At 37.6% G+C, this 25,369-nt stretch overlaps 2 protein-coding genes across 2 annotated transcripts; one reads left to right on the forward strand and one right to left on the reverse strand.

Moving 5' to 3' along the window:
• Window positions 1-1,840: 1,840 nt before the first annotated feature.
• On the reverse strand, window positions 1,841-11,836 carry LOC124293507 (odorant receptor 4-like). The gene is made up of 8 exons (XM_046734542.1): window positions 11,798-11,836; window positions 10,264-10,404; window positions 9,165-9,450; window positions 8,948-9,047; window positions 7,595-7,705; window positions 5,951-6,106; window positions 2,665-2,742; window positions 1,841-2,503 (listed from the first exon to the last, which is right to left on the reverse strand). Exons 2-7 carry the CDS (start codon window positions 10,355-10,357, stop codon window positions 2,692-2,694), a joined length of 798 nt encoding a protein of 265 aa, XP_046590498.1. The 5' UTR covers window positions 10,358-10,404; window positions 11,798-11,836; the 3' UTR covers window positions 1,841-2,503; window positions 2,665-2,691.
• A 974-nt stretch (window positions 11,837-12,810) lies between these two features.
• LOC107225582 (S-phase kinase-associated protein 1-like) lies at window positions 12,811-13,164 on the forward strand (the record flags this gene model as incomplete). Its single annotated transcript, XM_046734543.1, has 1 exon — window positions 12,811-13,164. A coding segment is annotated over one exon (354 nt), but the record flags the coding sequence as incomplete, so codon positions are not given.
• Between the last annotated feature and the right edge of the window lie 12,205 nt (window positions 13,165-25,369).

The following is a 25,369-nucleotide window of genomic DNA, read 5'->3' on the forward strand; positions in this document are numbered from 1 at the left end:
TCTACCCACCCTCTACTTACCCTTTACTCACCAGCTCACCCTCCGAACTAGCCCATTATGCAAACTTTTTTTTCCCTTGTCGGCCCGGTTCAAAATTAGAGGCGTACTCATTATCATGGATTCTTCAAGTTTTAATGGATTAGGAGTTATCAAATAATCATACTTAAAATCTGACATAAAGTTGAATAATTCCAACAATAGTCATTTTCTTACCTAGGGCGTAAAGTATTACGCCCGTGGTGCGAACAATATTTTTCGTCTCATGTAGGCGTAAACGGTATTTACCGGTTCGTTTCGTGTGTGTTACGGACAAAACCAGCTCGAGGACGATTTTAGTCGTTGTTTACGTCCATATAGAGACGCCTTGTTTTGATTATTAGTTAATGGTCAGAAAACTAGTTTTGTTTATACAAAGGTCCCTTGAGGAGAGCATCCACCGCGTAGAGTGGTGGCAAGCGACTGACATTGGGGACTTAAGGGTCGTCCGCCACGTAAGCACATGAGGAAGATAATAAACTGTTGCAGAGGCGGTGGCATAGCCCCGTGGCATGAGGCGGATTGTAAAGGTGGGCTCGCTTGGCAAACGTTTGGATAGTAGCGGGACCAGACAACTAAACGCATGCGCCGAGGACAGCAGAGCGCATGCGCCGACGATGGGCGAGCGACCGGGAGAAAGAAGAGGGGGAAGAAGCCTGAGGCCAGCAGCAGCAGCGGCAATGTCAGCTCAGTTTTGGTTCACACTTTGTACTGCGCACAAGGAAGCTCTCCCCTAATAAAGACACTACCAACTCGACATTTTCGTATCGCTGACTCGCTCCTCACCCACCCACGAACTCTGTCTTACTCGCGGGCAGGTCGTGCGAATAAAAGTGTGCGTAAAATCCCGCTTTACGCCTACTGTGACGAAAAATGAATTATAAACTAATACCTAGACTGATTAAAATACTCAACAATATGCTTGCAGTATTTGCAATATACAATCATTGCGACAAGTATCTGCAGATATATCTTAAGAAATGCTTCACACTTTATCCAAAACACTGGTGATCCGTATGTAAATTATAGAATGATTTTGTACCTTTCCCCTATCACAGGCTGAGGGGGAACACTTGGAATCTTGTTAATTATATCGAAATGAAGCGTTTGAAATAATAAAACTTTTACCAACATTTTTTCATGGTCAAAACTCTTTCCTGCCGGGTGCCACAAGTATTCCCGCTAAATTGTTGAACAGTGTTAAAGCACCTGCCAGGAATGTGATGACGATGACGATGACTGTTGTGCATCATCTTAGTGAGCTCAATATTGATGCAGAGGTAGAATTGTATTATCCAGGCAGCATCAGCGTCTTAACCTCTCATTTTCTTTCTCGACGCTGTCTTTTCGCAGATCGCTCGTGGGAAAATTAGGTTGAACGGGACGTAGGAGAAATACAAAATAACAAAGTAAAAAACATTCTTTAAAAATCTAAATTCAACCATATTGCGAGCCTTGACTTTTCATCGTGGCGGTTCTTAACATGCATTGATGAAGTGCAATGTTGCAAATTATATTGCCAAAAATCGTTTGATAGACTGGAAGTAGGTAGCTATATATAAGTTATGGTAAAATCATTGCAATATTCGATTACGAAGGAAATAATTCAGTTGAATCACTGTCAACTAAGTTTGTATTCGATTCGGAGATGTTACACTGGTCTACAAAAAAAAAAAAAAAAAAACTTCTGATTCTCCTTATTATTATTGTATATAATTATAATAAATTTGATGCTCTTGTATCGAAATATAGTAATAAAAAATATGTACGACGTATACTTTTAACGTAATGTTTTTTGCAACAAAATGCTATATTTGCTCACAAAGTATAATAAAACACTAATGATAGCAACGATATTTATGAAAAAAAAAGTTGTGAAGTTGAAAAGTTTAAACATTAAAATCGTCAGAAAATATATCTACTAGTCTAATTCTAGTTATTACGTAGTTTTTTTTCTTTTCACGAAGTCACAACCAGAACTGCGCAATCGCATACATTGGCTCTACATACATTTCAGAGGTGTGAAAACAGCGTTAAGACGATATCTTTCTTTCTATTTCTATCATGGTTTTGCATGCACTTACATACAGACACTATTTAAATAGGTGAATGCAGTGTAAATGCAAAAACAAAACACAACGAATTCTGCATTTCGTACAATAAAAAAATCATATAACGTAATTTATACGTCACAGCAAAAAAATGGAAAACACATATAGATTCGGCAAATTAAAACCTTTATATCTGTAATATTTCATTTGAAGGAGGATTTTGTTGCAGACTTGTGTTATCGGTATTTTGTATCTTCTATTTTCTCCAGAAAAAGTAATCTGGCTGTCACGTTTTGTTGTAGATATTGCATTTTTTTCCTCAGTGTGCGATACGTTTATCTAGTCTTCGTTGAAGGGATGACACACGTATTTTAGATAGCTAATCAGTATATCCTCGTTGCTGGTGAAGTGTTGCACTATATTTTGACATGTTTCGTAAGATGAAGCTCATCAGTGGTGATTTTGATTAAATATGAGCTTATGCGGATAACATACAAGGACAAACAGTACCGTGTATTTACAGAGTGCATTATACCAAAGTTCGCAAACACCGTACAGCTTATCAATATTTACTCACGTAGCTACAATCGTTGGCTGAGTAAGCTCACATGAGATTCCGTAACACCGACAGGTAAGCCACCGAACTTCTTATTACCTGTAAATATGTACATTCATTTTGAAATATGCACGATGATACGGCGTAGGAGTCATTTAGTCGCCGGAATCGCCTGGCTGCTGTAGTCAATTTTCAGGGACTCGATTTTATGGTTAATGAAGAATAGATTGGGGATGTGACGAAAGATTTATCGAAGCTTAAAATAATTTACTTTTCATACGCCGCAAACTATAGCAGTGTAACTTATTTTGTTTACGATATTATTACATTAAAGTCCACCAATCGTATATCATTTGACAAATTAAAGCCATCAAACTGACGGCAGATGAAAAACTTGACTCAGAGGTGTCAGAAATTCTGCAAAACATCTAGTTTTAGTTTCGGATTTGGTAATGACTATCAATAAGCTGAAAATCACAGGTGTGCTAACCATGTGTGAACGAATGTCCTGAAAAATGTAAAAATAAAGACAAAGCTAAAACAAAAGTAAGATATGGCATAGAACTCGCCATAGCAAATGTTAGACCGAACTTATCCTTTCCTTTCTCATTTCCGCGCGCGCTTTCTACCCCGTCTGATACCCGGAAACTCTAACGCTACCAGCAAGCCGCGGCAAGTTTAGTCGTCATTTGATCGCGAAAGATGGCGCTGATCGCTGGATGAATAGCCATAAATAACCGGGAATTGAGACTCGGAGTCTCAGTCTGATCGAGTCTACGGTAACGATAACATTGCCGCGGATCGTCTTAGGTATTCTCATTTTCCCATCCTCTCAATTGAGTCTCTGTTCATCTCCTCTCCAAGTAAAAGTTCACGCCTTCAGGCCTCTGAATCTCACGGCGGCTCTCCGCATGCGAGACAAAACCATTGATAGTACAAATCACACCTCATACACTCCTGACACGACTTTATTTACCATATAATAAGGGATTTTTTTGCCTCAGCGGCTTTTCCCCTGCGAGTCAATAAATTGCAATAATTTTCTTGGCTCAATCGAGTGTTTTGATTACTTTATTTCGGCCCAAATCTCATCCTCCGATCGTTATTTTTTTACTATAGAATCACGGAAGCCTTCCATGTTGGAAAGTTTTTCGACTCTACGGCGAATGTAATAGCATTTGAAAATTTGGTGAATCTGAAGATTTTTAAGTTTCGCCTGACTATTTCTTGATAACCACAAGTCATGCAGTCAACTATTGACTCCAAATACGCTCTCTTCGTCGAGATGAAAAAAATCAGAAGCCGAAAATTCAACATATTTTTCCATAACGCATCTGCATATTTAGTACAACTGTGGATGATTTTACCGTATTTTGATTTTTGAGCCATTTGTTTAACTCCGAGAAGAATTTTCGGATTAACTCATGCGTTGAGAAATACTGTTACAAAGGGTGAAATCACCCGTTTTGCCCCCTTTTAATGATCTAGTAGTCATCATAGATAAAAGACGTTTATAAACCTCTTGTGTCTTCAAAAAGAATAAGGTTGCTGCGTCAACCAACATTATTGTAAAAACAATCTTGTTTCAGACTTAAAACGAGAAACACATATCTTGAAATTAAAGCTTTTTCACGACATTTTATTTACGCCTTTGATTTTGGCTTGATAATCAAACTCACGGATCCATATTTATATGTCTAAGAACGTTACAATACATTTAATCTTAGGTGACTTGTACCAAATTCATTCCCAAGCAAAATAAGCTATAATTCATTAAAATACAACAACAGGCTGGTTTTCAGCGCTAAAAATGATTACACAATAATAAAAGAATCCAACTGGTCTAAAATGATTTTAAAGAATTAGACTCCTTTCGTTAAAATTTACATAGGATATATTACAAATTTTGTCATTGAGAAGAATGATTCTTTAAATCAAATCCACCTTAATAAACTTTAGCTACAGCTTCCGAATCTCCATTGCATAATTTTTTTTTTTTAAACAATCTTTGTTTAGAATGTTAATCGCGGTATATCCTTAATTATACGGTAGTCGACATAACGTCAATCATACATGTAAGTGCTACATCAAACTCTCTTACGCCTGTTGTGGCTTTCAATATTTACTCAACATATTTTATATATATCCTGTTCATTTTGCAAAACTACTCTCCTTTCCTATCGCGAGTTTAGGGTCGATTTATTGCTTGGCAATTTATGAAACAATATTTCTGAAATTGTCTTGTCATACAAAATATTTGAGGTAAATAGTCTCGACTTCTAAAATTAATGTCATGTACATACATAGATGTAGGAAGTGAATAGTCTTGCAAGACGGTAAACAATTGAATGGATAAACGGTAGCTATAATTTAAACCCTGTTGACACTCGCGCTGACTTACGTTACCAGCATAGAAATATTTCTTTCTGCGTCAACAAACGCCGTCATCGTTCCTACGTCATTGGAAATTACTTTAATCTCTTTTTTCTCGACTCCCCGAAACCCTTTGAGCATGGTTGTCACGTGACCTGTGTAAGGTTATTTACGCGAATCGGGATAATTTTGTACCAAAACTTGGATTCGATTTGGAGTTTTCCGTAAAATGTTTTTAATATTGTCAGAAAGTGCGCTTAGTGCTAAATAAATATCGTATAGATTTTTGATCCATTTATTTCACTCCGAGACGAGTTTTGTGGTTATATTTTGCAAATTATTCGATCATCCGTCCATATGATAATTCATCGGTTCTAACTGACCAGAGCTCATTTCCCAACATAAAAGCGACTACACCATAAAAGATTTCAAGTTATTAAAAAACCGATATTTTATGAAAAAATGGAATGAATTGTCGTAAATACTCTGTAATTGGACACGTGACCTAGCACTAAAAACACCTGATTAAGACAACTGTAGTTTATGTCTTCTTATGCCACTTTAAAAATTGTACGGTCACTTTTGTCAAAATTTGATGAAAATTGGTCCAGTAATTGCTGATATCAACGGTAAATAAAAAAAACCACTCTCTATATGATATATAATATACGGACATGTGTATAAAATTGTGCACATGATAGTGCTTAAATACCTATACAAACGTATAATCTTCCTTTCTCTCTGCACGTGTACCTGCCTCACAAATTTGAATGTATTTTCATTATTTCGAGGTCAAGTTTTCGTCAAGTTTTTCAAGCATTTTAGTTTCAAAGCGTAGGTTACACATTTCGATGAAATCTTCAGTGTTTCGGAAAAAGAGAATCTAGCAAATTGTGCTACGATGTTACGATAATTTGACAAAATTTACACGTACGTCGGAAAATCTTGACAAGGAAAACACGTAGAATTTTCCAGCGGTTAGGTGGAGCGGCTTTTGGGACTGAATGATGCATGTAACAAACATCATCGACTCTTTTGTCGGTAGGTTGTACCACCGGCAGTTGAAAAATGCATTCCGTAATTTAACGTTCTGAAAATGAGAATCAGGTGTAAAAATAACGTCGGGTAATTTGATAAATGACTTTGCAAATTTACTCAACGACTGGAGAACGGCAAAGTGGCGATAAACGGAGTATGTCAATAATCATAGATAATGGTATCGTATGTTTGTGTCGGCGGTAAATCTTGGAAATTATTTAATAATAGATTAAGCAGGCCTGCGATGGTTTTCTCCTACAAAACTGAGTAGTAATTTCGGTAGGTATTGGGTACGAATCTATAAAATAAATATTGAAAAAATTCTGTCACGTAAATTTTCTGAGAATTTATTGTTCTGTATTCTTAGTACTCCTAGAGTTAACTTCTCAATTTCTGTGTTGCACATATGTATTAATGGTACTGTTGATATTTAAATATGGCGTAGACCATACAAAACCGTGACCCCGACCATTTTTGATTTTGTTGAGAATTTGTAATTTTTTTTCCTTACTGAAAGCAGTCTTTCGGAGTTTTTTTTAGATTTTTGTTTCAACCCGTCTAGACACAATAAATTTTTTTTAATTGCTCATAGCTTTTTCAAAAACATATATCAATATCAAATGCTATGTTTTTTTTTTCTCGTTTTGAACTGTAGTTCCGTAAAGTAAGTACGAAAAGAAATTGAAATTCATTTTCATACGTTTCTTTCACCTCCAGACCCATAATATATATATATATATTTTTTGAACTTGGACCATTTTGATTTTTTGTAAAAATTGACCACTTTTCACGAGATATTTTTACAAGTACTGAAAAATTCGTAGCTTGTGATATTCATAACTTGTACTTTTTACTATTTTCTACCGCGTGTGAACCAAGGAATCATGTTTCCTTCTTTAATTAACATTGCAAATAGAATGATTTGATTCCATATTATTCTTTTTCAATTTATTGAAGTGGTTTGTACACATTTACATTTTTGCGTGAATATTAGTGTTCGTTTCCGGTTCATATTTTACTGATTTGAAGCTTAGAATTTTTTTTATGTAATACGTTGGGGATATTTGAATCGTTTGCACTAGAGTACCTTTTTATTTCTACATTGTCGTTATTTTAAGGGATGGCGAAGTGAATTTTTCGTATTGCTGGAATCGGCCTAGCATTGTTGTGAAACGGTTTGTCAAATCAAGTTTCATTGCCTGACAGTGCTCTTAATGGTCGGGTTCACGGGTTGGTCGGTTTCGTATGGACTGCCCCATATCCATGTACCCTCACTATTGTAGTAGTTGTTTGGGGTGATTTTAAGCATATTTAGAGCAACGCAAGTAAAAGAGAAAAAAGATTGAACAGAAGTTTTGAAAAAATTAGAAAAAGATATCGTAAGTCTTTTCGATTTGTCTACTTCTTTTAAGTCTTGTTTAAAACTAATGCCGTTCATTTTATACATAAGCATTCAGTTTTGTATTCGTTGGATATTTTTTTCACAAAAATTAAAAGTTTTATTTCGCAGGCCCGTGTATTTTACACACTCCCGACTCACCTCGTTCGTGAGACAATCGCCGATGTAACAATAAACGAAGAGTAATACGACCACCGAGAAGCCGTAAAGTGAAAAATTAAGTAAGTCCGTCTCCTGGCCTTCGGTTGTGTTCTGAAAATAGGTTAACGTAGAGTTTCTATACCGGGGCTTAAGACTATTTTTCCGTACCAGTGATGCTGGTACAGGTATAACATTTTACCACTGTTGCAATTAGCTCTTGAGACATAATTATCATTTCCTCGGTGTTGTGTAAGACGGAGATTGTGTTTTGTACTGCACGTCGGCAGTACTCGGGCTGTTATGTATGACCCTTCTATTATATCGATTTTGGTCGTACATAGTACTTCAAACAAAACTCTGCATTTTTATTGTAACCATACGACTGCACGTGATCAACTGCTCAATAAATTTGTGATGAACTTAATGACGAAGCTTACCTTTGGGATAACGTTTCTTGCACAACTCTGAGTTGGGAATTACAGTACAATCTCGTTACAAGAGAATTTCCCCTTCATTCTGCTTGAGCGAGTTTTATAGGTTCTACCATTCTACTGATTAAACACGTTCACAGAGAGAACGCTCCGGCAACGAATTTTTTGGAATCCTATTCCCCTAACCGCCCTGACATTCTCTTATAACGACCAAATTAGCGAATCTTTCAATTTACGTAAATATTAAAATTATCCACATTTTCCGATATTCTCAAGGTATTTTTAAAAACCCGCCGGAATGGTCTGATGTTTGATCCGTAAATCGCTCATCCCACAAAAAGAATCACACTTTTTCGATGCTAATTTGTCAAATCCACTGAAATTGGTATTATTCTTTTTCATACGAAAATCCAGATATTTAAGTAATATATCGCGTGAAAATAAGTAGTTTAATCCACCACTTGTCATTCAGCAATCCCGAATAAAATTCTCAATATATCTTCCATATTCAAATGTTATGCCACGTTATAAGAGGTACACGATCTGAAAGTGTTTTCGATGCAAAAAAAGTCAAAATTTTCTCAAATATCGTAGAATAAAATCGATCTGATCGATTATATTATTCACCATTGTCAAGCGATTTTGAAGGAAGCATCGATATCCAAGATTTTGTTTATAATTCAAGTATTTAATATTTTCGCAATTTCAAAGAGATCTTCGCAGACTACGAACATAATAATTTGGCAAATACTCAATTTACAACTATCTCGTAATAAAATGAATGAAAAGTGTCGATTTTCGACCGGCCAACTTCGTTCAAAAACAATCGAAAAATTAAAAATCAGTACCGTTCGTTCCTCGCTATGAATAGCTTATCAAGTGATATTGGTGGAGACAAAGTTGAGATGATTGAAATTGTTACCGCGAGTACGCTGTATCCAAGAAAGCATATCAGAAAGGTGCCACCAAACAGTTGCCCTAGAAGAACGGTATTGAAGGCGTCTTCCAGCGACCTTGCCATCCTGTTAAAGTGACCAATACAAAAAAATTTCATCGCGCGATCAAGCCGAATATTCATCGAACTTCCACAGCTACTGATAATTATTGTAAGAATGATTGAGTCAGTCAAGTTTACATACCTAATTAAGTGAACGTGCTTGCTGACAACAGCTCTTATGTTTTCCTTACATCCTTGAGTATCGCAGTTCAAGTTTTCCACCCGATTGGCAAGAACGGATAGTTCGCCACAAACATGAAGCGTAAGCGTCACCATAAGGCAATCGGAGCCCGTGTAGCCAAAGGTGGCAATCAAGACTAATGGAGCTTGAAGAGTGTAGATCAGTGAGTAGACGGCTACGTTCGAGATGTTGTGGAACAAGTGAACTCGGTAGGGCAGGTTGAAAATAATCGTGTCATTTTCTTGAACTTGAAAAGCAGATGTCAGAATTTTATGTACATCTTTGGGATTCGTGGGAATCGAACTTGTGTGATTTACTCGGGTACACTTGGAGAAGAAATTTGTTGCAGCATAATATTTTTTCAAATTCATCCCTCTAATCTGAAGTTAAATTGTGTTCAAAGCAATCGATATCTAGTTTGATTCTAGGAAATTAAATAAGAATCTGTTCAATTGTATGGTAACACAGAAAATTTGGTAAATTTTACGAAATTTTATTGAACTCAAGTAAGCTTTGCTCTGAGTGTGGTTTCAAATCTTAACAAAGGTTTTTACGAAGTCTTCAGAACTGAGTTACAGACGACATCACTACTTATTAATTGTTAGCAAGAGGCTGTCAATTTGACACGCACATATTTTGTCTAAACTCTGTTAAGGAAATTATTCAAATTATCCGCATCACAGTTAGTCCCAAATGAATAAGAAGAACCGATTTTGAAGAATTCAAAAGTAGCAGAAAAGTTTCCTCAATATTCATCATTACATTCTATACATATAACAGTTTAAATTTATTTGTGCAATATCTCTTTTTCGTGCAATTTCACAAGGAGTTGTGAAGTTGAAATATTTCCTTCTCACTTTACTCGTACAATTGATTCTACACGTAACTCGTAATAATTCTTTTTTCTATATTTCTGTAACGCGTATGTTTATCACTAATTTCTATTTCTTTCTTCAATTCTTTTTTCATCAGTTGGGGTTATTCTTGAGTATATAATACGATGACATCTAAGTTATCGTGTCATTCGAGTTTCGAGGAAAATATTTTCGGATTTTCTTACTTGATGTCAAGTGGACGCACAGAGGCTTTGCGAAGTACACGAGTGATGAGGAAAAGACAAGAGGTACAGCAACGCGAATGAAGTTCTTTGCCATTGCGTTGTACCTGAGAAAAATCTCGATCTCTTCCTGATTTCCGTAATCTTGGAGAGAGAAATTTTCTTTTACATTGTTGACGATGTTACACAGAATTTTGTTATTCTTACGCATCATGATTGCCTTAAGCATTACCACCGTGAAGGGGATAATTTCTGTCATACTAACTACCACGGTTTCCAACTTGCGAATGTTATAAAAAAGGTACGTGTACTCGAGAGTAATGTGGATCAATAGATAGCTTATGAAAAGCGAGAAGCGAAGGCTTTTTGAATTCTCATCCGGCCAAGTACCCAGAATACCAAGTACTCGCCGATTCCAGCTGATCACGTCCACTGCTGAGGCGAGATTCAACTGCAATTGACAGAAAATTCTACTGTCGGAAAACTCTGGACAGCTTGTACGTTAGACTGTTTATAATTACAGGATTATATACGTGGCATTCCACGTCAATTCGACCACGGTCTGGCCTTCGTCTTCTTGGATTTGATCTACGATTTATTATACTATTGTTCCAACTCTGAAAATCATTCCCATTTTTTTCAGATTTTTCTTACCCCGTCATACCTTCGCTGGTGTCCACATAGCTTGGATGATAATATTTTGACAATGATTACAAAATTCTTGAAATATATGAAAGAACTTGTATTAATTTTGGGACCAAAACCACAAATATTGCAACCAAAATTGAAATGGGCAACGATAATTTTTTATTAATATTTTATTGAACTTATCTTTGCTAATACAACAATTTGGAAGTTGTTACATAAATCGAAATTGAAAAATCGAAATAACTACAAAAAATACATACAAATTTGAATTTTTAAAAATTTAATTGAAATCATTACAGATTTTTGTTGAACCCTTAATCTGCAGAAAAGAAATCGAAATGATTGAAAAAAAATTTTAATTAGTCAAGTAATTAATTTAAATTTACCATTTTGGCAATCCATTCTAATTTCAGTTGAAATGTTTTGAATTTTGGTCACAGAATTTATGTAATTTTTGTCATCATTTTTTAAAATGTCGCAGTCATTGTCTAAACATCATCATTGAAGGAGTTGGGCGCGCCGGGGAGGGTAGGATAATTGTGAAAACAAATTTAGAACACTATACAGAGTCGGAACAACAATTTAAAAACTCGCGAACCAAATCCAAGCGGGTCAAACCCTAGTCGAATTGATATGGAATGCCCCATATCTATTTCTATACAGATTTTTCAATGTCTTCGACAACCGCATAATTCCCCACTGGGATGGAATGCTATTTTGTTCCCAAATTCTTCTACCATTTTTCCAATTTTCGTGTGCATCGCATTTTGTTAGATCTAAAATGTTTCTCTATGCTAAAATCTTCCACGAACGGTGAGGATTTTTCGATTTCGGCACAATAATGACTAAACTAGACAGTTACTGTGAAATAGGCATGAAAAATTCTTACGTGCATTGTAGAAGGAAACGCAAGTCTTCCCGTCGAAAGACTGACGCGAACTGCAAAAATTCGCGCCTCCTGAGAGAAGAACTGGTATCTTTTGCTCTATCAATAATTGCATCGATTTTATTTCCAAATTGATAAACGTATTGGACATGCGCGTAAGATTTCTCGACCGTTCGAGTTCTAGATTCTCAGATATCGCATGTGCGACGTGAATTACTTATGTAGATCACATCACTGCAATCTGGGCTGAAGCGTACAGCATAGGAAATGTTTGCCAAACGGATGCATAGTTATATATTATTGAATATAACTTGAAAGCTTAAATTGGCGTACGTGACATCGTGGACAAATTATTCATTGCACTGCAAGAACACTCCGGTAGGTATTTACGTTCCTGAAGTCCTGGAAATTGTGAATATCTGATACGTATCGTGTATGTCTCATATAGTATTGAATAAGGGGTCGAAGAAGCTTCGCCTTTCCGTCCATCTTCTCGTATTTTATAAATTCGATGAATATTTTGCACAAGCTGCAGTAAAAATATAGAAATAATAAATACTGGAATTGATTTCTAGAATCATTCTGTAATGTCAGTTTTCTTTTGAAATTATTATCTCCTGCTTGTTAAAAAAATTATTTTTTGCGATGGAGAGAGAGACGATCAACTCGCAGGTTCTTTTTCCACATTGCATTTACAATCTTTAGTTCTTTGTCAACAAAATTTTTCTGCAGAAACGTAAATAATCGAATGTAACAACATTTCTCTGAAAAGACAAATAAGTTGTATTGGTTGATTTTTTTTTTCTTTTGATATGTTGGACAAATGGTTACATCGTTCGCAGAGTGTCAAAATAGTATATTATGTACACTGAGAAAAATTTCACATGTTATAGTAACTAGAAAAATTCAGTTGAACAGGTATCGTTGAAAAAACTGTTTGAATATTGTTGGAATTACGAAAAACGAGGAACACGTAACCATTTTGCGCTATTGTCGATTCTTTTTTGGTACTTGAAATTGCGAACTGTTCAGTCACGATAAAAACCATGCTGGAGGAGTTGGGATTGGATGAAGATGAGGATGCAATTGTTCCCCTACCAAATGTTAACTCTGCTATCCTGAGAAAGGTCATTCAATGGGTCACGCATCACAAAGATGATCCTCCACCACCTGAAGATGATGAAAACAAGGAGAAGCGAACTGACGACATCAGCTCTTGGAATGCTGATTTTTTGAAGGTTCATCAAGGAACCTTGTTCGAACTGATTTCGACAGCACATTACTTGGACATCAAAAAACTTCTAGATGTATCGTGCATGACTGTGGTAAACATGATAAAGGGAAAAACACCAGATGAAATAAAGAAATAGAAGAAATTTTCTTTTAGTATTTCTTTTTAAATTAATTTATTTTTAATCAACATGTATTCAATGGCACTGTGTCGACTATTTTACAATATTTTTTATAATTGAGATTTATATATAAACAAGTTTTTATATATGTAAGTAATCGCATATTTATAGTTTACATTTTATATCATAATTGTACACAACTTAATTTCTGTACGTCTATCTACAGTTTACTGTACATAGTCACTGGAAATTTTTCAATAAAATTCACAATATGTATACCCGTTATTCAATATTTATTATGTATTTAATAAAATTTTACACTGAAGTGTATAAAAATGAGGCTCTGGATTAATTTTTAAAAGGTTTATTAAGAAACATTCGCATAAAGATGGTTTCATATGGTAAGGAATTCATTCCGCCGAAACGTAGAGCCGTTGACTGAAGGATATAAGCACGGATACCCCTGGGTAAATTTTTGTGACCAGTTTTCAGCGGGCAAGTGGGCCCAGGTGGGCCTTGGAGCGTAGGAGAGTTCTGCTTTATCGACTCTACATAAAGAGCACGCACCGAAATTCGTAGCAGCCAAAGTAGTGTCGGTATGAAAGCTTGAGATTGAGTCGGTACAAAGTGATTACGTAAGACTACTTGTCGACTGTGACTTCGAAATGTTGATCAGCCCAATCATCCCCGTGAGAAGACGCGTAACCGCGTCCACCGCCAACCGTCGCAACAACCACCGAGCACCTCTAATCACCAGCAACCACCTCCTCCCACTTCCGGCCACATTCGTCCTCCTCCATCCCCTCGTTGTCCTCGTCCTCCTCGACCACCGCCGATGACTTCCAACCGCCGACAAACACTTCCTACCCCCTCCAACCACCACCAAACACCTCCTGCCACCTCCTACCAGTCCCTACCACCTGCTACCACCTCCTATCATTTCCGTACAACTCCTACCACCCCTTGTCACCTCCTGCCGTCTCCCAAAACCCCGTACCACCTCAAACCACCACTTATCAGGTCCTGCCACCTCCTACCATCTCCGATCACCTCCGACCACCTTCGTCCTTTTCGTCCCCCTGCTCCGTTATGTATTCTGTAACATTAATATTCATGATTATTCTCACAACTTTTCATTTGCTCTCTCGATCTTAAATTTTCCTAGGCATAGAATCGAAACGCGGTTTTAGCTAGTCGCTAGTGAAGTATCTACGTTGGGTAGAGAAGCAGAGTTGTTTTTCGAAAAGTGTTCGTATGGCAAAAAATTCAGGGTAAGTGTAATACATCACGGATGCGCTGATTTTGATCATGATGAAATGGATGCTTCGTATATGAGACGGTATTTAACGCAGTGTCCTGATTAGAAGCCTAAAAAGTGTGTGTCGACGATTGTTTTCTTTTTTTCATAGGGAGAAAAAAGAACGAAGCCTCTTAAAACTTCTAGTACATTTTAATACACATTTAAGAAGTACGAGCAAAATTTTTTATCATCCAATTGTTGCAGAACGGCAGCCTTATCAGTTGACCGTTAACTGAAGAATATATCTTTAGTTAACATCTGACTATCGAAGGGCCTGGCCGCTTGAGTCTGGAATCGACAGCAAAGATGAAGTTCGTATTTCTTGTATGTAATGTGAGATCTGCAATCATTATACATCATGTATCATTGTACATCATACATCATACATCATACATCATCATACATAGTATCAAAGTTCGAATCCATAGTTTGGATGTCGGATGTTCAGAAAGTGACGTCACCAATTCAAAATCAGCTAGCCGAATTCCTCAGTCTGGAAACAACCGCGCAGTAGAGCGGACGGATGAGACTCGCGCTCCGCAAATTTCGAGTACCGGGTTCTCAACCTCACGCATCCCGCGCTTCGGTCCGCTACGTATTTCAAGTACCGGGTTCTCAACCTCCCGGATCCCGCGCTTCGGGTCCGCTACGCGGTGACACTCGACGTCCAGGATAAGCGCTCCGTGGTTCCTGGTTCATGTTTACAATAAATTATTTCAATTCGTTTTTCGCGCAACCCCAAATTCGGTAGCTGTCAGTCCGCTAATAAAATTTCTCGACTTCCAGGATAAGCGCTCCGTGGTTCCTGGTTCATGTTTACAATAAATTATTTCAATTCGTTTTTCGCGCAACCCCAAATTCGGTAGCTGTCAGTCCGCTAATAAAATTTCTCGACTTTCAGGATAAGCGCTCCGTGGTTCCTGGTTCATGTTTACAATAAATTATTTCAATTCGTTTTTCGCGCAACCCCAAATTCGGTAGCTGTCAGTCCGCTAATAAAATTTCTCGACTTCCAGGATAAGCGCTCCGTGGTTCCTGGTTCATGTTTACAATAAATTATTTCAATTCGTTTTTCGCGCAACCCCAAATTCGGTAGCTGTCGGTCCGCTAATAAAATTTCTCGACTTCCAGGATAAGCGCTCCGTGGTTCCTGGTTCATGTTTACAATAAATTATTTCAATTCGTTTTTCGCGCAACCCCAAATTCGGTAGCTGTCAGTCCGCTAATAAAATTTCTCGACTTCCAGGATAAGCGCTCCGTGGTTCCTGGTTCATGTTTACAATAAATTATTTCAATTCGTTTTTCGCGCAATCCCAAATTCAGTAGCTGTCGGTGCGCTAATAAAATTTCTATAACTTTACAATCTTCTCATAATCTTTTTGGTAAAATATGTCGATGAAAAAATTATATCAAACCTTACACATTATTTTTGATTTGTTCTCACGCTGAAAATATTTATTAGTATTCGAGGTATAACTCGAGATGGTTGGCGGTTTTCGTTGGAGGTGGTTAGGGGTGGTTGCGGGTAATCTCGGTGATTCAGGAGGAGGGGGACGAGGATTTGTGCTCGGTGAGTAAAACACTTTTATAATATTTGATGGCAATTATAATTATATTTTATCTAAAATATTTCAAACTAGTCATGTTTACATTAAATTATTTCAATTCATTTTTCGCGCAAGCACATATTCAGTAGCTATGAGTAAGCTTATACAATTTATTATATTATTAATTAATTAATTAATCAATTACTCAATTATATTAAACCTTACACAATATTTTCGATGTCTTCTTATACTGAAAATATTTATTACTATTCAAGGTGTAACCTGAGGTGGTTATCGATGGTTGTTCGAGGTGGTTGAAGGTGGTCGGAGGTGGACGAGGAGGAGGACGAGGAGGACGAGGATTTGTGCTGGGTGAGTAAAACACTTTTATAATATTTGATGGCAATTGTAATTATATTTCATCTGAAATATTACAAACTTGTCGCGTTTACAATAAATTATTTCAATTCACTTTCGTTCAAGCACATATTCAGTAGCTATGAATAATCTTATACAATTTATTATACTATTGATTAATTAATTAACATTCTTATAATATTTGATGGCAATTGTAATTATATTTCACCTGAAATATTACAAACTTGTCACGTTTACAATAAATTATTTCAATTCATTTTTTGTGCAAGCACATATTCAGTAGCTATGAATAATCTTATACAATTTATTATACTATTGATTAATTAATTAACATTCTTATAATATTTGATGGCAATTGTAATTATATTTCATCTGAAATATTACAAACTTGTCACGTTTACGATAAATTATTTCAATTCATTTTTCGTGCAAGCACATATTCAGTAGCTATGAATGATCTTGTACAATTTATTATATTATTAATTAATTGATTAATTACAATAATCCTTACACAATATTTTTAATGTGTTCCTATACTAAAAATATTCATTACTATTCCAGGTATTACCCGAGGTGGTCGGAGGTGGACGAGGAGGAGGACGAGCTGGACGAGGAGGAGGACGAGGTGGACGAGGAGGAGGCGGGGTTGGTCGTGGGAGGGAAGGGGGGGGGGCAGGGAAGGGGGAGAGGTGGGCGGGGAGGGGGAAGTGGAGGGGCGGGGTGGAGAGGGGGAGGGAGTGAGGGGAGGGTTTGGGGGGGTGGGACGGGCGGGCGGGCGGGCGGGCGGGCGGGAGGAAGGGAGGGAGGGAGGGAGGGAGGGCGGGCGGGAGGGAGGGAGGGAGGGAGAGAGTGGAGGACGGATGTTGATACGAGCCTGTTAGAGTCAATAGAGCAGAACACCCCCCCCCCCCCCACACGCCCGCCCGCCCACCCCTTCCCGCTCCCTCCCTCCCTCCCACCCTCCCGCCCTCCTACCCCTCCCCGTCCCCGCCCCCTCCCCCGCCCCTTCCCTTCCCATCCCTTCCCCCACCCCGCCCACCTCTCCCCCTTCCCTGCCCCTCCCCCACCCCCTTCCCTCCCGCGACCCACCCCGCCGCCTCCTCGTCCACCTCCTCCTCGTCCACCTCCTCGTCCACCTGGTCCTCCTCCTCGTCCAGCTCGTCCTCCTCCTCGTCCACCTCCGACCACCTCGGGTAATACCTGGAATAGTAATGAATATTTTTAGTATAGGAACACATTAAAAATATTGTGTAAGGATTATTGTAATTAATCAATTAATTAATAATATAATAAATTGTACAAGATCATTCATAGCTACTGAATATGTGCTTGCACGAAAAATGAATTGAAATAATTTATCGTAAACGTGACAAGTTTGTAATATTTCAGATGAAATATAATTGCAATTGCCATCAAATATTATAAGAATGTTAATTAATTAATCAATAGTATAATAAATTGTATAAGATTATTCATAGCTACTGAATATGTGCTTGCACAAAAAATGAATTGAAATAATTTATTGTAAACGTGACAAGTTTGTAATATTTCAGGTGAAATATAATTACAATTGCCATCAAATATTATAAGAATATTAATTAATTAATTAATAATATAATAAATTGTATAATATTATTCATAGCTACTGAATATGTGCTTGAACGAAAGTGAATTGAAATAATTTATTGTAAACGCGACAAGTTTGTAATATTTCAGATGAAATATAATTACAATTGCCATCAAATATTATAAAAGTGTTTTACTCACCCAGCACAAATCCTCGTCCTCCTCGTCCTCCTCCTCGTCCACCTCCGACCACCTTCAACCACCTCGAACAACCATCGATAACCACCTCAGGTTACACCTTGAATAGTAATAAATATTTTCAGTATAAGAAGACATCGAAAATATTGTGTAAGGTTTAATATAATTGAGTAATTGATTAATTAATTAATTAATAATATAATAAATTGTATAAGCTTACTCATAGCTACTGAATATGTGCTTGCGCGAAAAATGAATTGAAATAATTTAATGTAAACATGACTAGTTTGAAATATTTTAGATAAAATATAATTATAATTGCCATCAAATATTATAAAAGTGTTTTACTCACCGAGCACAAATCCTCGTCCCCCTCCTCCTGAATCACCGAGATTACCCGCAACCACCCCTAACCACCTCCAACGAAAACCGCCAACCATCTCGAGTTATACCTCGAATACTAATAAATATTTTCAGCGTGAGAACAAATCAAAAATAATGTGTAAGGTTTGATATAATTTTTTCATCGACATATTTTACCAAAAAGATTATGAGAAGATTGTAAAGTTATAGAAATTTTATTAGCGCACCGACAGCTACTGAATTTGGGATTGCGCGAAAAACGAATTGAAATAATTTATTGTAAACATGAACCAGGAACCACGGAGCGCTTATCCTGGAAGTCGAGAAATTTTATTAGCGGACTGACAGCTACCGAATTTGGGGTTGCGCGAAAAACGAATTGAAATAATTTATTGTAAACATGAACCAGGAACCACGGAGCGCTTATCCTGGAAGTCGAGAAATTTTATTAGCGGACCGACAGCTACCGAATTTGGGGTTGCGCGAAAAACGAATTGAAATAATTTATTGTAAACATGAACCAGGAACCACGGAGCGCTTATCCTGGAAGTCGAGAAATTTTATTAGCGGACTGACAGCTACCGAATTTGGGGTTGCGCGAAAAACGAATTGAAATAATTTATTGTAAACATGAACCAGGAACCACGGAGCGCTTATCCTGAAAGTCGAGAAATTTTATTAGCGGACTGACAGCTACCGAATTTGGGGTTGCGCGAAAAACGAATTGAAATAATTTATTGTAAACATGAACCAGGAACCACGGAGCGCTTATCCTGGAAGTCGAGAAATTTTATTAGCGGACTGACAGCTACCGAATTTGGGGTTGCGCGAAAAACGAATTGAAATAATTTATTGTAAACATGAACCAGGAACCACGGAGCGCTTATCCTGGACGTCGAGTGTCACCGCGTAGCGGACCCGAAGCGCGGGATCCGGGAGGTTGAGAACCCGGTACTTGAAATACGTAGCGGACCGAAGCGCGGGATGCGTGAGGTTGAGAACTCGGTACTCGAAATTTGCGGAGCGCGAGTCTCATCCGTCCGCTCTACTGCGCGGTTGTTTCCAGACTGAGGAATTCGGCTAGCTGATTTTGAATTGGTGACGTCACTTTCTGAACATCCGACATCCAAACTATGGATTCGAACTTTGATACTATGTATGATGATGTATGATGTATGATGTATGATGTACAATGATACATGATGTATAATGATTGCAGATCTCACATTACATACAAGAAATACGAACTTCATCTTTGCTGTCGATTCCAGACTCAAGCGGCCAGGCCCTTCGATAGTCAGATGTTAACTAAAGATATATTCTTCAGTTAACGGTCAACTGATAAGGCTGCCGTTCTGCAACAATTGGATGATAAAAAATTTTGCTCGTACTTCTTAAATGTGTGTTAAAATGTACTAGAAGTTTTAAGAGGCTTCGTTCTTTCTCTCTGTACCACCTCTTTAGGTCTTCAAACCACTACGCTGTTTTCGCTGCATTTTCTGAGTTCCTAAGGGTCCAATTAGTCAGGTACGGGTCATTTGAATCGAATCCGAAACAAAAAATTTTCCGTTCAATTTGAATTTTTCGCGAAATTTTTGCGATTCTGAAAAGTGCTTGAATGAATCATTTGTGGCACTATTCCGACGTAATTTTGCGAGAGAAATCGATTGGGCGCAGTCCCAATACGCTGCCATTGAAGAATCAAAAGTTACAGCCAAAAAGCGAGAACCCGAGTTTTCGCCATTTTTCAGCGGGTGCTTTCTTGCTCACCATATCTCCCCTGTTGGTCCCACGCTCTTTTCGCTGCGATTTCTGAGTTCCTGAGGGTTCAATTAGTCAGGTAAGTGTCGTTTAAATCGAATCCGACACCGAAAATTTCCTGCTCAAAAAATGAAGAAAAAGTAAGGCTAACCCCTTCGCATTTTTGTCGAAAATTTTCGCAATTTTGAAAAGTGCTGGAATAACTTCGTTCATGTACTATTCAGACGTAATTTCGCGAGAGAAATCGATTGGGCGCAGTCATAATACGCTGCGATCAACGCATCTGAAGTTGCAGCCAGAAAACGAAAACCTGTGTTTTTCACATTTTTCAGAAAGTGCTTTTTCCTTCGTATCTTTTCTCTTGTTGATCCTACGCTCTTTTCGCTGCATTTTCTGAGTTACTGACGGTCCAATTAGTCAGGAAAGGGTCATACAAATCGAATCTGAGACGAAAAATTTTTTGCCCCGAAAATGAAAAAAAAGTAAGGTTAACCCCTTTGCATTTTTGGCGAAATTTTCGCGATTTTCGAAAGTGCTGGAAAAAATTCTTTGACGCACTATTCTGACGTAATTTGGCGAGAGAAATCGATCGGGCGCAGTCACAATATGCTGCGATCAACGCATCTGAAGTTACAGCCAGAAAACCAGTACCGGTGTTTTCCACATTTCTCAGCAGGTACTTTTTTCTTCGTTTCTTCTCTCCTGTTGATCCCACGCTTATTTCGCTGCGTTTTCTGCGTTCCCGGGGGTCCAATTAGTCAGAATAGAGTCATACAAACCGATTCTGAGACTAAAAATTTTCGGTGGAAAAATGATGAAAAAGTAAGGCTAACTCCTTTGCATTTTTGGCGAAATTTTCGCGATTCTGAAAAGAGCTTGAATTAATTAATTGTAGCGCTATTTCGACGTAGTTTTACGAGAGAAATCGATTGGGCGTGGTCCCAATATGCTGCGATCAACGCGTCTGAAGTTACAGCCAGAAAACGAAAACCTTTGTTTTCCACATTTTTCAGAAAGTGCTTTTCCCTTCGTATCTTCTCCCCTGTTGATCCCACGCTCTTTCGCTGCGTTTTCCGAGTTCCTGGGGGTCCAATCAGTCAGGATGGGGTCATACAAACCGAATCTAAGTCCACAAGTTTTCGGTCGAAAAATGAAGAAAAAGTAAGGCTAACCCCTCTGCAGTTTTGGCGAAAGTGGCGTGCCTAATTTATATCAGGTGACAGTCGATGATGCTCTAATAAATTGTAAGTTCTTGTTTCCATGTGATTTGCATAAGGAAGAACTCATTGTATACTGTCTACATTACTCTACAGTTATAAGAATGCGTCAGTCAACTAAAACAAAAAGTCGGGAAATGGTAAAGACTAGTAGGGTAAAAAAGAAGCAAGCCAAACTATACTGTACATAAAAAAAGTAACGTTAAATTTTTGAAATATATTTTAATATAATAATAATAATATTATATATAATGCGTAAATATTTTATTATTACCCCACATATTTATTATTGTATTTGCATAATTGATTCAGTGTGATTACCGTTTTCTTTTTATCAAAAAGCGTGCCGATGGAATTTTATTTAATCTTTGGTTTTTCGATTCATCATGCATTGCATTTTTATTAATATATTGTCGCTATAGTCACATACATTCATCGTACAATTATTTTCTTTTGTCGAAACATTAATGTACCCATTTAATCTTCAGCAGCAGATACGATTTTCCACATGCAAACGTCAAACTCTCGTGAATACTGTCTGCCAGATCGCCGCCATTATTGTTTACCTCAACCTAGCCGACGCATGAGGTCCTTGGCAGATTTCCGTCGTACTAAGACATAATAATCACAGAGTTTAACACAGGGAGTATAGGGCAGTCGGAGCACCTCTTATTCTTACACCGTGGTCTAGACCCACTGTAGGGCGCCGATTACTGCAAGTTCACGTAATAATAAGAACGCCGACCACTGCAAGTTCAATGGCCTCCTCCTCACTAGCGGTAGCGGCAAAAGTTCACAATGTCGGCGTCACTTCCGTCACGGTTTCAGAGACGGAGTGCCCAGAACTGTGTAGAAAACCCTGGTAGCCGCACATTTCCGCCTCAAATGGCGGTTTCTCATGTGGATGCAGGTCCGCCATACATGTTGCTCCGTGCTTCAGTAGTGGAACACGGCCGATACAGGTTATGTAGGTGAAGCGAATTTTTTTCCTTCAGTTTCGAGCACGGTGCCTATTTTACCGACCGTGCAGCGCTGCTTGTCTCTCGATCACCAATAATATTTATAGTCGGGGGACCGACCGCACCATATCTTCCCTCATCGAACATACGGCCAAAATGCATATGAGTCGATGGGGAATATGGTGGTCAATCGGGTGCCAGAATGTCACTTCCGGTCAGTTGTTTCGAGGTTATCTTCCCTCATCGAACATATGATTGAAACTAGTACCAACCGATAGGGGAGGTCGAATACTTGAAGAAAAAACTGGGCTGCCAACACCCACCCTGTCCGGGGGGGTGGCAGCCACCCCCAAAAGTCGAACGACTTTACTTACGACTACACTTAGGGGTGGCTGCCGCCCCCCCGGACAGGGTGGGGGTTGGCACCCCGGTTTTTTCTTCAAGTACTCGACCTCCCCTATCGATTGGTACTAGTTTCAATCGTATGTTCGATGAGGGAAGATAACCTTGAAAAAACTGACCGAAAGTGACATTTTTTTTGACACTCCGGACAGGATCCATTCTCTATAAAGTCTGGCACGCTATTGAGCACTATATTCCCCATCGATTCATATGCATTTTGGCCGTATGTACGATGAGGAAAGATATGGTGCGGTTGGCTCCTGGACTATTATTGTTAGTCGGAAGACGACGTCTCTATGAAATCAGAGATTATTTTCGCGTTGCTCTGTAATTTTGTCTTTAATCATTCTATACAATGCTTTCGTGTCTAAAAAACTAAAGCGTGCATATTTAATTGATGCTAAATTTATTTATACAAATTTGCAGAATCCTGCCGTAACTAACATGCAGGGTTGCAAATAATGCATTACTTTTTTAATTGCAATAGTGTTTTCATTAAAACATTAAATTCAATGTTTTAATTAAATTAAATTATTTCCATTGAATCAATAAATTTAATGGTTTAATGGAAATTGTTTCCATTCAATTATTAGATTTAATGTTTTAATGGAAATTTTATCCACGATATAAGATTATTTGAAAATTAAAAATTATTCGAAATCAATATTAAAAATCTTTTACAAACTATAAGTAGTAGAGTGAAAATTTTAATTCATTTATAAATATATCCACACATGAGCCGTCATTAGGTTTAAAATTCATTCATTCATCCATTTCACAATTCATTCATTCCAGGTGCATCATGGTTTAAAACAGTGTATATGGTTAAAACTGGTGGATATGCTTGAAATTATAAATAATTGTCAATAACCGTTTTTCGTCAAGGCACCATATTTGTTTATTGCACTTTTATTATTTCTCGTTCTATATCGTCTGTTTTTAAATTTGGGCTTGGGTTTGGAATGTTTAATTTTTAATTTAATAGGTATGTTCTCGTAGTTTAGATTTACTTTATTATTTTTAAATGGTCGATTTTGGATCGATTACGAGTTCTTTTCAGAGAGGAACACCTCCTTCCTCCTTCCTCCTGGAGAGACGTAGACCAAGCCACCTCCTTCTTAAATTTGTAACCAGGTTCCCCACTCCCTGGGTCTAACCTAATCCACTTGTGCCGTGTTCATTGCGCGGTTATATTTGAATCATTACAACTACATCATTATATTTAATGGAAAATATTTCCATTAAATTAATAACATAGAAATAAAAGGAAGAAAAAAGAGGGGAAATGTTGAAGGAAACTGCGAGGGCATTTTACCAAGATGTTGTTTTTTTTTTGTTGCCATGTAAGAGCTATTTACTTCGATAAAGCTTTTCCAGCAGTGCCAAGTTGAATTCGAATCGGCTCTTTTGTATGAGGAATGAAAAATTCTTGACTCGTTTTCGAAGCGAAGAAAAAAGAAACAAACACGTGGCCTTAAAAACGAAAGCTTCTAAGGTCAAATGAGAAAAATAAGATATTCTTTTCAGTCGATTGAACTGAATAGTAAAATTTTGAAATCGTGATATTCCTTTAGTGTGAAACCGCTACGAATGTTTTTCTTTTCCTTACAATTGTCAAATAGAATAATTTTTTTGGAAATTTATAATTTGTAATTCAGTACACGAAAACTTCATATTGATTTACAACAATTAATTTGTATGTGAAGAGGACATTTTTTTTATCATTTCGTATGCATCGCAAGGTTGCAAATAATGCATTAACTCTTATAATTGCATTAGTGTTTTCGTTAAAAGATTAAAGTTAATGTTTCAATGGAAATTATTTCCATTAAATCATTAAATTTAATTTTTTAATGGAAATTATTCCCATCAAAACATTAAATTATTTCCATTATGAATTGAAAAAGTAATGGTTAATGCATCACTTTTTCATTAAAAAATTTGCAACCCTGCTAACACGTTGGTGGCACACAGACGCGAGCGACAATAACATCATTTTCCAAATTTTCCATACAATTTACCCTCCGTGCGAAACCACCGCAGTGTATAACCCGACGTTATCGATGATCTGCATTTATTCCGAGTCACTGACGATCTGCTTAAATTTCCAAACGTCTCCCTCACGTAATCGCCTTGGCATAAACATATGCAAGCATGGTCGTATGGTCGTAGTTGCCAATTTTTTCGCTCGTCATCAACGCTACTAAACTTTACAAATTACGCTAAAGCACCAGTGCCGCCCAAATGGCGGGGCATTGGAATTTATTATTCTACAAAAATGACTTTTCTACGAGTTTTATATCATTTTCTGTAAATTACCGAAATTATATAGAGAATTTCAGCAGTAACCGAAGCATTTTGGAGAACATTTAACACTTACGCTGACGCCACCATTTTCTGCAAACATTCGAAATATTTTCAGGAGGTTGAGTACTCCACCACTGATGTCAGCAACTATAGTTCGGAGCCGAGTCGTTCAAACGTTTTTACGAGTTCGGATAGCACATTCAAAACACCTTAAGACCTAAGTTT

This window comes from Neodiprion lecontei, chromosome 3 (assembly GCF_021901455.1).
Source record: "Neodiprion lecontei isolate iyNeoLeco1 chromosome 3, iyNeoLeco1.1, whole genome shotgun sequence".
In the NCBI taxonomy this organism is placed as follows: Eukaryota; Metazoa; Arthropoda; class Insecta; order Hymenoptera; family Diprionidae; genus Neodiprion; species Neodiprion lecontei.

What these genes read in the sequence shown, in the direction of transcription:
- LOC124293507 (XM_046734542.1), bottom strand. Translation starts at nt 10,357, where the DNA reads ATGGCAAAGAACTTCATTCGCGTTGCTGTACCTCTTGTCTTTTCCTCA. An exon ending in GTGCGTCCACTTGACATCAA is followed by an intron (nt 9,451 to 10,263) that starts GTAAGAAAATCC and finishes CTGCTTTTCAAG; the next exon opens with TTCAAGAAAATGACACGATT. An exon ending in CCTTGTCAAGATTTTCCGAC is followed by an intron (nt 2,743 to 5,950) that starts GTACGTGTAAAT and finishes ACATATTTACAG; the next exon opens with GTAATAAGAAGTTCGGTGGC.